Consider the following 14,421-nt stretch of genomic DNA (forward strand, 5'->3'; position numbering starts at 1 on the left):
CGTTCTATGGGCTATCCTTTCATTTTGTTTATGGTTTCCTATGGTATGCAAAAGGTTTTAAGTTGAATTAGGTTCCACTTGTTTATTTTTGTTTTCATTACTCAAGGAGGTGGACCCAAAAATATATTGCTGTGATTTAAGTCAGTTTTCTATGTTTTCCTCAGAGTTTTAGAGCATCGATATCTTACATTTAGGTTTATAATCCATTTTGAGTTTATTTTTGTGTATGGTGTTAAGAGGATGTTCTAATTGTACACGTAGTTGCCTAGCTTTCCCCGCACAACTTATGGAAGAGACTGTCTTTTCTCCATTGTATATTCCTGCCTGCTTTTATCACAGGTTGATCACAGATGTGTGGATTTGTTCCTGGGCTTTTGATCCTGCTCCATTGATCTGTATTTCTGCTTTTGTGCCAGTACCCATACTGTTTTGATGAGTGTAGTTTTGTAGTATAGTCTGAAGTCAGGGAACCCAATTCCTTCAGCACTCTTTTCCTTTTTCAGGATTGCTTTGGTTACTTGGGGTCTTCTGGATTTCCATACAAATTAAAATTTTTTGTTCCAGTTCTGTGAAAATGCCATTGGTAATTTGATAGGGACTGCACTGAATCTACAGACTGCTTTGGGTAGTACAGTATTTTGACAATATTGATTCTTAAGAACATGGCGTATCTTTCCGTATGTTGTCTGTCATCTTTGATTTCTTTCATCAGTATCTTACAGTTTTCAGAGTACAGGTCTTTTGTCTCCTTAGGTAGGTTTATTCAGAAGTATTTTCTTTTTGATGTGATGGTAAATGGAATTGTTTCCTTAATTTCTCTTTCTAATCTTCTGTTGTTAGTATACAGAAATTCAAGAGATTTCTGTGTATTAACTTTGTATCCTGCAACTTTACTGAATTCCCTGATGAGCTCTAGTAGTTTTCTGGTAGCATCTTTAGAATTTTCTATGTATAACATATGTCATTTCCAATTTGGATTCCTTTTATTACTTTTTCTTCTCTGATTGCCATGGCTAGGATACTGGTATGCTATTTCATTTCCCTGCTTCCTCCTTCCTCTCAACCTAGACAAATCCTACCCCGGATTAAAGGACCAAGCTGAGTGAGTTTCACATTTGCACACAGCTTTCCTTGAACATTCTAGGCCTTATCAGCCATGAACCATTATTTAACTGGTGTATATGTATCTGCTTTCTCTAATTAGGCTAACGTCCTTGGGAACAGGGACCATGTTTACATTTACTTCATAATTTCCCAGTGACCTACCAACTTTAGCACAAGGCACATAGCTGACCCCCACTAAGTATCTCTTGACTAAAATGGCTATGAATGAATGAAAGTTTTAGAAACAAAAATTCTCAATTTTACACTTACAGGAGATTCAAATGGTAAATTTTTTTTAGCAATGCTGCACAGTTTGCAGGATCTTAGTCCCCTGACCAGGGATCAAACTTTGGTCTATGGCAGTGAAAGCACTGAGTCCTAACCACTGGACCACCAGGGTATTCCCTAAAATGGTAAATTTTATGTTATGATATTTTAATAAAACTTTTAAAAACGCAGCCAGAGTACAAAGCATATACAAAAGACTCTAATAAAATTATATCAGATGAGCTCCTAATTGGCAGTCCTAGCTGGGGAATCAAGTCTCATGGCCTTAAAAATGATAGCCTTAAAAATGAAACCTCACTCAAATCTAAGAGAATCTAGTTAGCAAGGCAACAAGACTACTGTTGAATAGGCAAATTTTCCTATTCAGAGGTCCCCAATCTGGCAACTTCCACAGTTTAAAAGCATATGGGCATGTGCACCCACATGCTGCCCTCTCGCCCTCACACACACACATAAATACTCTCTCTCTTTAAACAGCAAAAGCTTAAGAGTCAATTCAATTTATAAACAAGAAAAAATAAGAATTTGACTGAAATCATAAGAAATATTTTAGAATGCAAAGAACACTACAAAAGGCAGATATTTACAATATAAAGCCTATGGTCCAAAAAATTCCACCTAAGTCACCTTTTATTGATCATTCACATTTATATGGCAAAAGACAATAAGTTAGGTACTCCATGAATAGTTAATTCTGAAATCCCAAGTGAAATTAAGTATAAATGCGTAAAATAGTGGAAATGATCCACTTTTTATACCTTACGGAGTTCTGGGAATAAGTCTAAATCGGCATGCTGATTTACTAATCAGACACACATAAGACAGAATGTCAGGGATAGACAGGTCTAAATGTAGAGGTATTAACTGCCTTTGAAGTCAAAGACACAGGCAGAAAAGAAAGTGAAACTACAAATTTTGTTTCTCCTCAAAACAGAGAAATGTACAGAACAGAGCTTCCATCTTTTCCACAAGCAAGGTGCTTGAATAAATACTATCCAAGCCCTTTGTTCTAGTTCAATCAAAAGTGAAAGTGAAAGTCTCTCAGTCTTATCTGACTCTTTGCCCACGGACTTCTCCAGGCCAGAATACTGGAATGGGTAGCCGTTCCCTTCTCCAGGGGATGTTCCCAACCCAGGGACTGAACCCAAGTCTCCCACATTGCAGGCAGATTCTTTACCAGCCGAGCCACTGGGGAAGCCCAGCTCAATCGTGCTTCTCCTAAAGACCTAGAGAAAGAGAAAAGTCAAGCAAAGGGAAACTGTTTACAGCCATGCTCCCTTCTTCTTTACCTTAAGCTCACTAAAGGACTCACTAAAACGTTTCAGATTAAACGTTAACCCCATTTCTTCAAACTAAATAATGTTATTAGACATCAAGACCGTGGCTACCCTTGAGCTGCGGCTAGTGGAAGAAGAGGGACAGCCGCTAGAAAAGGCTTAGGCAACTTGCAGGATTCTTTCTGGGAATGTTCCATTTCTGCATCTAGATGCTGGGTTTACTTGGATGTAGCTTCATGAAAATTCATCAGGTGTGTATTTCTTCATACACTTCTCTGTAAGTATATTATCCTTCAATAAAAATTTAATTAAAAACTACTGCTTCTTCAAGGTCAATGTTTATGAAATGCTAAGTTTTGACAGATACAAAATAACATTTATAAGAAAAACACTCAAAAGGGTTTTAAGGTAGTAATTCTTAAAGTATCAACTTGAGCTAAACAAAACAAATACTGCCTTTTATTTACACACCATCCATCATTTCACAGCTCTGTGCACTTGATGTATGTCAAGAAGATGGCTGAGGGCACATATTATCACTCTTTATGGACCTAGTCCTAGCGTAACATTTATCCCACATTTTCAAGGAATGACACATTTTGGAATAAAAATGTTTGCATTTTAAACCATTTTAAATGGAAAGGCAATGGTTTTTTAAATGCTTATTTTAGTAAAATGAAAATAAGTATTACTTGCCTACTCTTCTACACATAGTTATCCACTGCACTATATAGTGCAGCATCCTGAGGAGGCTGCTGTGTGCTCAAGGTGGTCCTTGCACCACCTGCCCCCTGGGCCTTGCTTCCTGGGTCCCCCCCCAACTGGTCTCTGCTCAGTGATGTTGAGGGCTTCGGGGTTAACTGTCCCTACGTTAAATGACTTCCGACTGCTAAAGCCTTCAGCCTGCCACTTCTCTGTAGCAAACGGTCTACTTCTACCATCCCATTCCCACTCCTAATTGTTACACCTTCAAAATTCATAAATTCCTCTTAGGAAAGAACTGGAGGCTTTCTGAAACCAGACAACACGGCTGAGTAGTCAATAACCTTATTTTGTCATAAAAGTATGCAGTTCTGTGTGGACTATTTCCCTTCTACTCAGGAGGGGAATTTTGCTCCTTTCACTGTTCACTGAGTTTCTACCTGGTGGGGGAGATGATATGGTGGTGAACGAAACAGCCTCTTCCCGAATGGACTTTATAGCCTGGGCCACTTCCAGAAGCACAGCTTTCACGGTTACAGAACCTGTATAGAAAGGAGCCGAGGCAGGCCTAAAGAGACGCCATGCTCACTCCTAAAATTCAGCTTAGTGCTCCTTCCCTCTTAAAACATTTCTCTTAAGACCATTTCCAGGTTGGAGAGTCATTTCATAAGAGGAAGAATAACTTCACAACTTAGGGCTGAGTAACAACAACAAATAGTGTGTTGTTTTCACTCTGACAATGCCGCTGTCTCCCAAGACAGAAACTGAAGCAGGCCAAAACTCAGGTGAGGAGGCATCACAAAGGGCCGGGGAACGGCGTGGGCTTCCCCTTCTCCTGGCGAGCAGACCCCGATCCTTATCCACTGAGTGGCAGAAAATTTAACTACATTTCTTTTTTTAATTGTAACTCTTTTTTTTTTTCTTTTAAAGAGCAGTGCAAGTTGCTCTTGTACGGTGAACCATGTACTGTGCGAGGAGGGAGCGGATCTTTCAGTTGTGCAGAGGCAAAAAAAAAAGGCTAAGTACTAGTTAAGCTAAAGCCACCACCAAGTTTAAACTCCTTCTCAACTGAAGTGACATATGGTTAACAGAATCATGTCAGGAGCTTTTACAAAATACACATCTCCCACCACACTGGGATGGAAAAAGAATCTGTAATATGTTTATTTTGAAATTCTACCTCAGGTAATTCTGATAAGCTTCTACCTACTGTGAAAATTACTGAGCTAAAAAAAAAAAACCAAAAAAACTCCCAAGGCCAAGCTAGTCCATAAAATAGATCTAAATATTTAACTTAAAGAATAACAGAGTGACTAAATGAATATAAATGTACATGAAAAATATATTTATTATTCCCCAGCATGCAAGCAATTAACCCAGAGAAAAGACAGGCTACGTTCATTCTGTTTCGTCTAATCTGGGCCTCAGTATTCTTCGGGCACTATTTCCTTCACAGCATGAGTGCTGGGTCAGTACTTCTCCTAAACCATCACATTCAGCAGCATTTGCTGAAAGGATCTGGGGGCAGTGGGGGTGGAATGAACATTAAAAACATTAAATACACTCTTTAAAAATTCTTACTTCAGGAAAAAAAAAATCACTAAATTCACATTGTAACTGTGAAGGTGAATGCTGAAGATTAAAAATTAATTGAAAGAGTATTCTGTATATTCACACGTAAACACAACACGTCTATTTTATTTTTTACTGCAGGTAACTAAAAAGATCAGGTGAGTTGTTAAAACTGCAGTGTTACTTAGGAAACTGGGCAGGTCACTATGTCCTTGGGGCAGGAATGTACTTTTAGGGGAAGAAAAACTTACTTTGAGAAATACATGCATGTTTAATAGAATCAATGTTGGCAAAAAATAAATAAATAACTGAAGTGACTGCTTTAGATTTAGAACAAAGATGTTTAAAGTCATTCCTAAGGAAAGAAAACAGTCTTCTTCTGTCAACAGCAAGCTAATTTTTAAGGAATGGTTCACCTTCAAAAAGCACTCATTTTTAAAACTCATTGAAAAGTTCATGTTTTGGGATGAAATAAAAATAAAATTTATTTTTAAAAGATATTTATTTTCTGTACTTTTCCTTTAAAACACACAAATAAGTAACATCAGGGAAAAACTATTGATATTTCTAAGGACCAAAGGTCATATACATCATATTTCCAATTATTCTCCTTAATTACTAATCTATTCACCTCAATTATTTTTAACAAAAATTTATGGAGGCCTACACTGCGCTGGGTGCAGAGGTTATACACAAAATGACAGCCAAGGGCCCATCCACCAGGAGCTCACAGCAGAGGGAGGGAGGCTGACACATAAAGAACTAACAGGTGTCACAAGACACTGAGCTGTAATCAAGGAGCAAGGAAAGTGAGAGGGGAGCATGAGGGAAAAGAGGAGTAAACAAACCTAAGGAGTACAGGCCCGCTCCTCATGTGTGACTTCACCTTCAGGGTTAAGCGACATTTATTAAACACCCGGTCGGGGAAATATATCTTCACAGACTTGCACATATGACAGGATCCAGGCCTAAGACACTAGAAACAGGAGTGTCGCAGGGAGGAGAGAAAACCACCTCCTGATCAGAGGACACAAAGGAGGTTTTAGGAAGAGATCCTGGCAATCCCACTCGTGTTTTCACTCAAACCAAACCCTCAGCAGTTTGTGACAAACTGCTCGCCAGCACCTGAACATTCTCTGTAATCTACTTACTTCCCTTTGCTGGGCAAAGGCTGGCATATCATGAAGCTGTCTCATGCCACCCAAAGGAGCACAACAGTTCCATATCCGTTGGAAGGATGGGTTTATTACAGTAGCAAAACGAGAGAGAGAGAAAATGCTTTCATCATTCCATACCTGGCAGTAAGATGCCAGCTGGCTGAGAGCTGCTATAAATGAGACTGTCCAACGGAGGACAAGATTCCAGAACTGTGGACTATAGAATGAGATGTCCCGGTAGGAGTGGGCAGCCTTATGGACAACGTTACAGCACAAACATTTCCTAACACATGACCAAAACCAAGCACTAAAAGAGGTGAGCGAGAGCTGCTGTGCATCACAGCATCCCCAGCAGACAGAGGACTAATAAAAGGTTCTTTCCCCCAAGCCCTGAGGTAAAACCTGAGGCTGTTTACTATGGCTCCAAAGGTCAAAATTAATAGCATGAATTGAGTCTTCTTTTTGCTCTTTGAAACTCCTTGTCAAGTGGCACAGCCAGCTGGGCACACAACTCTGATATGCAGATCACAGCATTTGTGAACAGATAAAATGAATTACAATGAGTGCAGCCTATCATATTTCAACTAACAGGAAGGTCTCTCTCTCTTACACCCAGGCACCCAAATGCCTTCTCTTATAGTCCACTTGGGGTCATTTTAAACACCTCAAGAATCTATACTAAATACTCATTAGCAAATGACTCTGGAAACCAACTCAAGTTTTGTAAAACTGCAGTTATCCTTAGAACAGGGTAGTGTAGTTAACTATATAACAAAAATAAGTATTAGCTACCAGTATGCTAAATATACAAGTATATTATTTCATTTTGATCCCGGACCAGCCCCCAAAATATTGATATTTTCATTTTCAAGGTGAGGAAATTGAAGTATGGGGAGGTTAATTCTTTTGCCCAGTTATCTGAGTCTGCCTCAAACTAATATGAGATTAAAAACTTAAAAGAAAGAATAAAAGAAATGGTGATATACTACAAAGTGATCACTGAAAATAGAGGAAAGATCAGGAAAGTTGAAGAAACTCAAAACTGCCGCAAGATATTCAAAAACTACAACTGGCGGCTTGTGCATCATACAAAGAGATGTAGCAATTTATAAGTTCCAGTTATGGTTCTCTAAGACAATAATGGTTTAAAAAAAAAAACAACTACCTTTCAATCAATAAATCTCTCATTTTGGAAAAAGCTGCCTACAGCACTGGCTCCTTATTGCCATTCTGGGACTGTGTCCTTGACAGCAACACCAGCGCTTCTACCAGAACACCAATCACACCATCTGCTGTCTGAGCAGCAGCAACTCTCAACACCAGCACCCGGTTTCACTACTTTAATAGCAACAGCCCAACACCAGCAACCGAACAACCCAACCCCAAGAGCTGGCTTCCGAAGTTTATCCCTATATCCCCTGCCCACGGTCCAGCTACTCACACACTCACCCATCAGCTCTGCCCATCTGCCCACCACTAAGTATTGGGCCTACTGCTCTCCTCCTCCCCTGCAGCAGTTCTCCAAGGCTCAGAGAAGCCCAGAATGGTCCCTTCCGCACAGACCTGTGCTCACAACACCCAAGCACAGGCCAATTATGAAATGGGCTTTCCTGTTAAGTAAATTACAAAGCACCAGTTCTAAAACCATATGCCTTTAGGGCAATAGTTCCCAATCCTGGCTGCATGTTAGAGACACCTGGGAGCTCCAAAATACTGCCAATGCCTGGGCCTCATCCCAGGCCAATTAAATCAGAATCTTGCAAAGTGGGGGACCAGCCCGGATATACTTTTTTTTCTTTTAAAGCTTCTCAGGTGATTCAAAAGTACAGCCAGGGTTGAAAATCAGAAAACTTCAGTATTTCTAGGGTGGTATTTCTGAAAACCTCTTAGCCCACAAATGAATTAGGCGATATAAAGACCACAAAGGTTCGCTTTCACTGCATCTGCCATCTGGGCGGTATTAAAATGACACATTGATCACATTTCTCTTAAAATCATGCCCCCATTATGTCTTGTTTATGGCAGTGGAATGCTAAACAAGCGAGTAGCTTGAGGTCACTCACTACCCCCCAGCGGTCCCCAAGCCTCACTTGGAGAAGGCTCTAGCAGTGAGGAGGTGCTTGAACCCCTCTCTCGCAGCTGAGGGTTTGGGGGGGAGTTGAACTGGTCTCATCCAGGCAGGAAGCAGCCTCAGCTCAGTAACGACAGGAGGAAACCTTCACAGTTCAGGCATGATCATCAAACTCTTTGTGCTCTTACAGGAGAGTAATTATAGGCATGTGAAAAAAGGGAAGCACTCCCCGAGGAACTCTTCCTCACATGCTTCCCAAGAGGCAGTAGGGCCATTAAAAATTCCATGATGAAGAGGAAAAACAGCCTGGGAACAGCCAGGAGGCAATACAGCAAATTAATACACCAGGCCTCCTCGGGGAAAGCTGCGATAAAACAGGAAACACTTCTCTCTTCGCAAAATAAAATTATACCACTAATGATAACATAGTCACCACACACACACGCACAAATCGTTCTAATGATGGGTGTGAAATTCCCAATGCTGCCCAGATGCTTTGAAAGGAATCTTTACGGCAAATAAAATGGAACAAGAAGACAAAATTTCCATTCGAAACAGTTTTTAATATGGTCATTCACCTGCCTCTTCCCTACCACCGCTGCTCTCTAACAGTCCTTCCCTAGGTACCAGGTTTTGTTAAATGGTCCACCCTTTGCAAAGCCCACCATCCACTTCTGAATCCGATAGCATCCATCAGCCACACTGGAGCTAGGCTGCTCCTTCTCTGCTGACCCCTTGCTGGGCAGGGACCTCACTATTAAGGAAAACAGGGAGCCCCGAGGGAAGTGTCTCATCACCCACATTTCCTAAAACCTGTGGAGGTCACTTGTGCTGACCATTTCCCACAGATCGGGGGTTTCCCAAACTTTATTGCTCGTGCGCCCTCATCAGTAAAAAAAATCTGAACACTCCTTATATATGTAATACGTACACATAAAACAAAAATATGTGCTGCTAGACTAATTAATATATGTATAACTTAAAAAAAAATTTTTTAAGGATAAAATAATAAATAAATGTAAGTTTAAAAATGTTCTTCCCGTGCCCCAAAGATCCTTCATGTTTGCAACCCCGCTTTGTGTCCACGGACCCAGGAATGGACAGGCAGGACAAGGATGAGCTGTAAGTGTCCACACTCTCTCATCCTGCTTCAGCAATAGTCGGAAGCAATAAGCGCTATTTCCACAGAGCTGAGTGCACCAGAAGCTCAGCCTCGGCTTCCTTACGTTTCCAAGTCTGGCCACAAGCACGGCCGGTAAGAGAACAAAGATAATGATGTGAATAATGAGATACACAAAGAAACATGAAGCTCACACCCACTCCAACCAGGATGAGGCCTTAAAGGCAGCAGGAAACCGCACAAAAGCATGGATATGCCAATCTCAGCACAGCTCAAGGCAGCAGAAGTGAGGGGGGAGGACAAATGATCCACCTGCAATATCCGACATGACATGGTGCTACTCACAGTCTTCCTAAAGAGCACACGTGGACATTATTTTATCTGGTATTAAGACACGTAGCTGGAGGACTGCTTTCCCATGGACTGAAATTTCATTTTCCAAGACAGCCTGAGCACTACCACCTCTAAGAGAAGCTCCCTGAGCCTGAGTTAGGAGCTGCTCTTCTGAGTTGCTATCACTCCGGTACACACATTTAGGTACCTGTCATTCCTAACTGTAGTTGTCCATTTCCACACCGGAGCCTCCCATGAGGATATAAGCTCCTTTAGGATAGTATTAAATGTTTAAACAAAGTACCTGGCACATATAAAGTGAAAGGAAGTGAAAGTGTGAGTCACTCAGTTGTGACGGACTCTTTGCAACCCCAGGGACTGTAGCCTACCAGGCTCCTTTGTCCATGGGATTTTCCAGGCAAGGATACTGGAGTGGGTTGCCATTCCCTTCTCCAGGGAATCTGTCCCACCCAGGGATTGAACCCGGATCTCCTGCATTGCAGGCAGATTCTTTACCATCTGAGTCACCAAGGAAGGCTTCCCAGGAAAGCACATAGTAAGGAGTCAGCAAATGATGAATGAATGATGGCTAAATAGCATGTGACTGAGAAAAGGCTTTACAGTAGTTTACTAATATCCCCTGATTTTCCAAGCTCTTACTTAACACCATGCGTGACAGTCTCTCTTTTCAAAAGTTTTTCCTACTGAAATACTACTTTTCCAGTAGAAGGTCAGGAAGGCGGTTATAGTGCAGAGCTCATTATTATAGGCCATAGCAAATATCCTAACTATATCCATGAAAAAAATCATTTCTTAGTGCAGCCTGCCCCCCAAATCTATGAATATATCCATTTAACAATGTGTTAGGAAGAATAAAGAAAAAAAAATCATTGGAACCTTGGAAAGAAATTCTTTGTGCCACAAGAAATAATAAAGGTTCTATGGTTCAGCCTATTAGCTGCTCCTTGTGCGCAATAACCCGCTAGGGCATGCCATCATAGAAACCACATTTACTTTGCATTCACCCAACTTGAGAGAATGTATATTCAGAGGCACTGATTTCATTCTGCTATGCAAGTGCAGGATTTATCCTGACAAATTCATACTGAATGCCCCGTAAGCACCAGACACTGTGTTAGGCGTGGGGGATGGGCAAGGTCCCAGCACTCTGAAGCTTATAGTCTAGTGAGAGACAAGGGGGAAAGTAAGAAGAAAAACAAAACAACAATAAAGCCATTACAGACTGTAATTAAAGCTCTAAAGGAAAGAGAGAGATTACGAGCGGTGAGAGGTGCAGGCAGACGCTGTCACACAGGATAGCCCGAAGGGGTCCTCCCAGAGGAGGCGGCCCCAGCTGGGGTGAGAAAGAGCCAACCGCGGGAAGAGCTCTAAGACAGCGGTCCAGCAGAGGGAACGTGTGCCAAGGCTCAGCGGCAGGAAGAGTTGTGAATCTGAAGAATAAAACAGAGCTCCCAGGCACAGCTGGACCTCTCCTTCGGTGAGGAGGAAGCAGTCTATGAGAGGAGGCTGGACGAAAAGGCAGGAGTCAGATCACAGAGGATGAGTCAGAACTTAGGTCAAAGCTGAGGTTTTAAATCAGACAGTAAGCCATGGGACCACAGGAAAGATACTTCAACACTCTGCCTCAGTTCCTGCCTCTCTAAAACAACTCCTAACCTCAAAAAGTTGTTGAGAGATCAAAGTGGACAGTATACACTAACATACTTTAATCTGAAAAGGCTTATAAAAGGCCAATAATATCATCTAGAAAAGACAGTCACTAGGACACAATTACCTGGCAGAGCAGTGTGCTGGTGAACATCTTCGGTGAGAAGCGTCAGCAAGAACATCCAGGGAGTAAAGGGGAGAGAGAGGATTAAACTGCAGGAATAAATGAGATTATTTCAGTAAGGCTTACATGAAACAGACCTGATCCTAAAGCGCTACCTGCTACTTGCTAACTTTCCCCCTTTGACTTTTCAACTCTCCTGTCATACCACAGACACCGTTCAATCAATTTGTGCACAGTCAACAGTGTACCCACAAATGTAGTGTAACTAACCTAGCCAGCCTCAACAACAGACTCTTCCCTGGTAAGCAGCAATTTTTCAAAAACTTCCGATACATAATAATTACTTAAGTGGCAGAATACAGTACTTTCTAACAGACATAAAGGGAACTTATGCCTACTGATTTTCAGCCCTTGTTCCCAAGAATACCAGCATGAAATTACCTTGTCCTTATCCTGGCAGATGTTTCCAGTGAATAACTGGTTAGCACAAACCAGCAGCAGTGTAGTGGAAACAGAACTAGGTTAAGAATTAGAATATCCAACGTTTAGTTCCAGCCTACCACTGAGCTGTCATATGGTAAAAACTACAAAAGCTCTTCGGGCTTTACCATCCTCATCTGTGAAACAGATGTATCACTATCTGTCTTACCTATTTCGTGGGATTACTGTGAGGGCTACATAAAATACCGCTTTTGGTTTAGAAAGTAATTTCAGTCTCATCTGTAAAACACCTATTCACCTCAAAAGGGGGCTCTAAGGATCCATTGGGACACTATATAAAAGTATCTCACTTCATGTTGGCTAGTCTTTTGGATTTTTTTCTGCACTAGATACTCCTGCCCCCACATTTCAGAAATAAATATATATGAATAGTAGAAGAACAGTGAATGGTGTTAATAATTTCAAAAGAACTTGGAAAGTACAGGAATCAAGCAGCTGTCTGTCATAGAGCTTCCAGTCCCAGTGCTGTGTGACTCTGGGCAAAGGGTTTAAACCTCGTTTGTAGATGATCCATCTCATCTGTAAAGTAACAGATCTGGATGAGATGATCATCACAGGTCTCTCTGCCTTTAGATTCTGATGCAAATACAATTAACACTCCAGCGTAGCACTCCCCAAACTGCACTCTCTCACGTTCCACCTTAATGACTATCTTCCGATCACCTGCTCTACTACTTATATCTTCCTTCATATTAAGTTTTACTCGGCATTGCCATCACTGTATTTCTGTGAAATAACGAGTTTGATAAAATGATTACATTTTTCTAACATAAATTATTGTAACTAAAGTAAAAATTGTGTATCCACATGCCATCTAAAATCATATAAATTCATACCAGTTAGCTCTATCACTGTTCTAGTTCATTTTGAAATAGTAACTTCAAGACGAAAATGCCAAGTCTAAAAAGTATTACCAACTTACTAATAAGATAATAAGCAGAAAAAACAAAAAACCTATCAGTATTCATCTATTTTACAACTAATCATGAAGATGAAGCAAACTCTCTCCCAACAAAACACAAAAGGCTAGGACATTCAAGGAACACAATGAGAGTCACTGTCAGCAATTTTAAAATTAGGACCCTTATAAAGGCCTAGATATGCCAAGGGCCCCCTCAGGGGTAGCTAGAGAAAAGAGTAAGAGGCTCTAAGGCCTCAACCCCATTTCACCCAAAGAGGCTCTACCTTCCTCTGCTTCTTGTGTTTAGGATTCAACATTGCATTTCTCAGCATGGGATGCTAATACTGAACTGAAAAATAGGCAAATAAAGTTTATTCTGATTTTTTACTGCAAAGTTCAAAACCAGAATAAAAGCTGGATTCCTATGAAATATGTTACAAGTAATAAACTGAAGAGCACAATTGAACCTAAAAAGGGGAATTGGCTCTTGTTCTTATTACTGAATACTAAGGTATTTTCGGAAAACAGTTCTCCAAGAAAATCAGAATAACATAAGGAACAGGAACCTTACCTCATGTGCACAAGCAGAAATGTGAGGAAAATCAGAAGCCAGGGCTTTATTCTTTCTAAAGAAAAGGAAATCAAATGATAAAGATGACAAAGAAAAATAATCTTACCTGATTCCGTTCTCTTTTCCCAGCTGATGGTAACCAGAAACTAGAGAGAGGGAGGGAATAAGAGGAGAGAAAACAATAAAAGAAGTGGTGAGTGGAGTCGTCCAGTCGTGTCCGACTCTTTGCGACCCCATGGACAGTAGCCAACCAGGCTCCTCCGACCATGGGGTTTTCCAGGCAAGAGTACTGGAGTGGGCTGCCACTTCCTTCTCCAGGGGATCTTCCTGACCCAGGGATCAAACCCGGGTCTTCCGCATTGTAGGCAGACGCTTTGCCGTCTGAGCCACCGGGGAAGTCAAAGAAGTGGCAGGAACATTATTAGAGATGAGAAGATAGAAAAGATATTGGATTAATGAAGTGAAGAAAAAAGAAATGAGAAAAAATAACGGAATCAGAGGAGAAAAGGAGATGTTAAATGCGTATGAACTTTTTTTTTTTTTTTTTTTTTTTTTAAATGACTCTTCAAAGTAAAAAGTCAGAATACAGAAGACTGGGCACTGAAACAACTCAAGACGATGGTGTGAAACCAACACACTCTCAGCTGTGCGGTGAGAACAGGATCCCAGTTCAACAGGGGCACAGACCACACCTTGTCAATTTCATAACAACCAACCAGGCTGAAAGGATACGGGGTCACGATTGGACACTGACCACAACACAAACTAGCGACACCAAAGAGCCCGTCGTGTCAGGGGCAGAGCCGTCACAAGAAAAGGCAGACGATTCTTCTAGGGCTACACACAGGCTCTCCAGCAGCACTTATCACAGCAGTTACAACAAAAAGATACTTCTTTGTCTAGAGGTCTAAAAATGGGAAGTGCATACAGAAGAGAATACAGAAGCAATCACACATTTTGAGCAAAAAAATTTTAAGAGATGGAAAAACTGATTTAAAATACAACATTCTCATTAGAGGCTACTTTCACAAT

At 41.0% G+C, this 14,421-nt stretch overlaps 1 protein-coding gene across 6 annotated transcripts in view; it reads right to left on the minus strand.

Moving 5' to 3' along the window:
* The window catches only part of GPATCH2L (G-patch domain containing 2 like), a 59,770-nt gene that overhangs the window by 16,997 nt on the left and 28,352 nt on the right, over positions 1-14,421 (minus strand). For 4 of the 6 annotated variants that reach the window (XR_001918640.1, XM_018053931.1, XM_018053930.1 and 1 more), the window contains exons 7-8: positions 13,390-13,444; positions 11,420-11,505 (exon numbers count right to left, since the gene is read on the minus strand). Coding sequence is in view for 5 of the 6 variants with exons in the window: in XM_018053931.1 (XP_017909420.1) it covers positions 11,420-11,505; positions 13,390-13,444 (141 nt within the window). In the remaining variant the exon portion in view is untranslated. Of the gene's footprint in view, positions 1-11,419; positions 11,506-13,389; positions 13,445-13,495; positions 13,536-14,421 lie in introns of all 6 variants that reach the window. The other 2 variants (XM_018053933.1, XM_018053932.1) reach the window with 1 other exon arrangement.

This window comes from Capra hircus, chromosome 10 (assembly GCF_001704415.2).
Source record: "Capra hircus breed San Clemente chromosome 10, ASM170441v1, whole genome shotgun sequence".
Taxonomy (NCBI): domain Eukaryota; kingdom Metazoa; phylum Chordata; class Mammalia; order Artiodactyla; family Bovidae; genus Capra; species Capra hircus.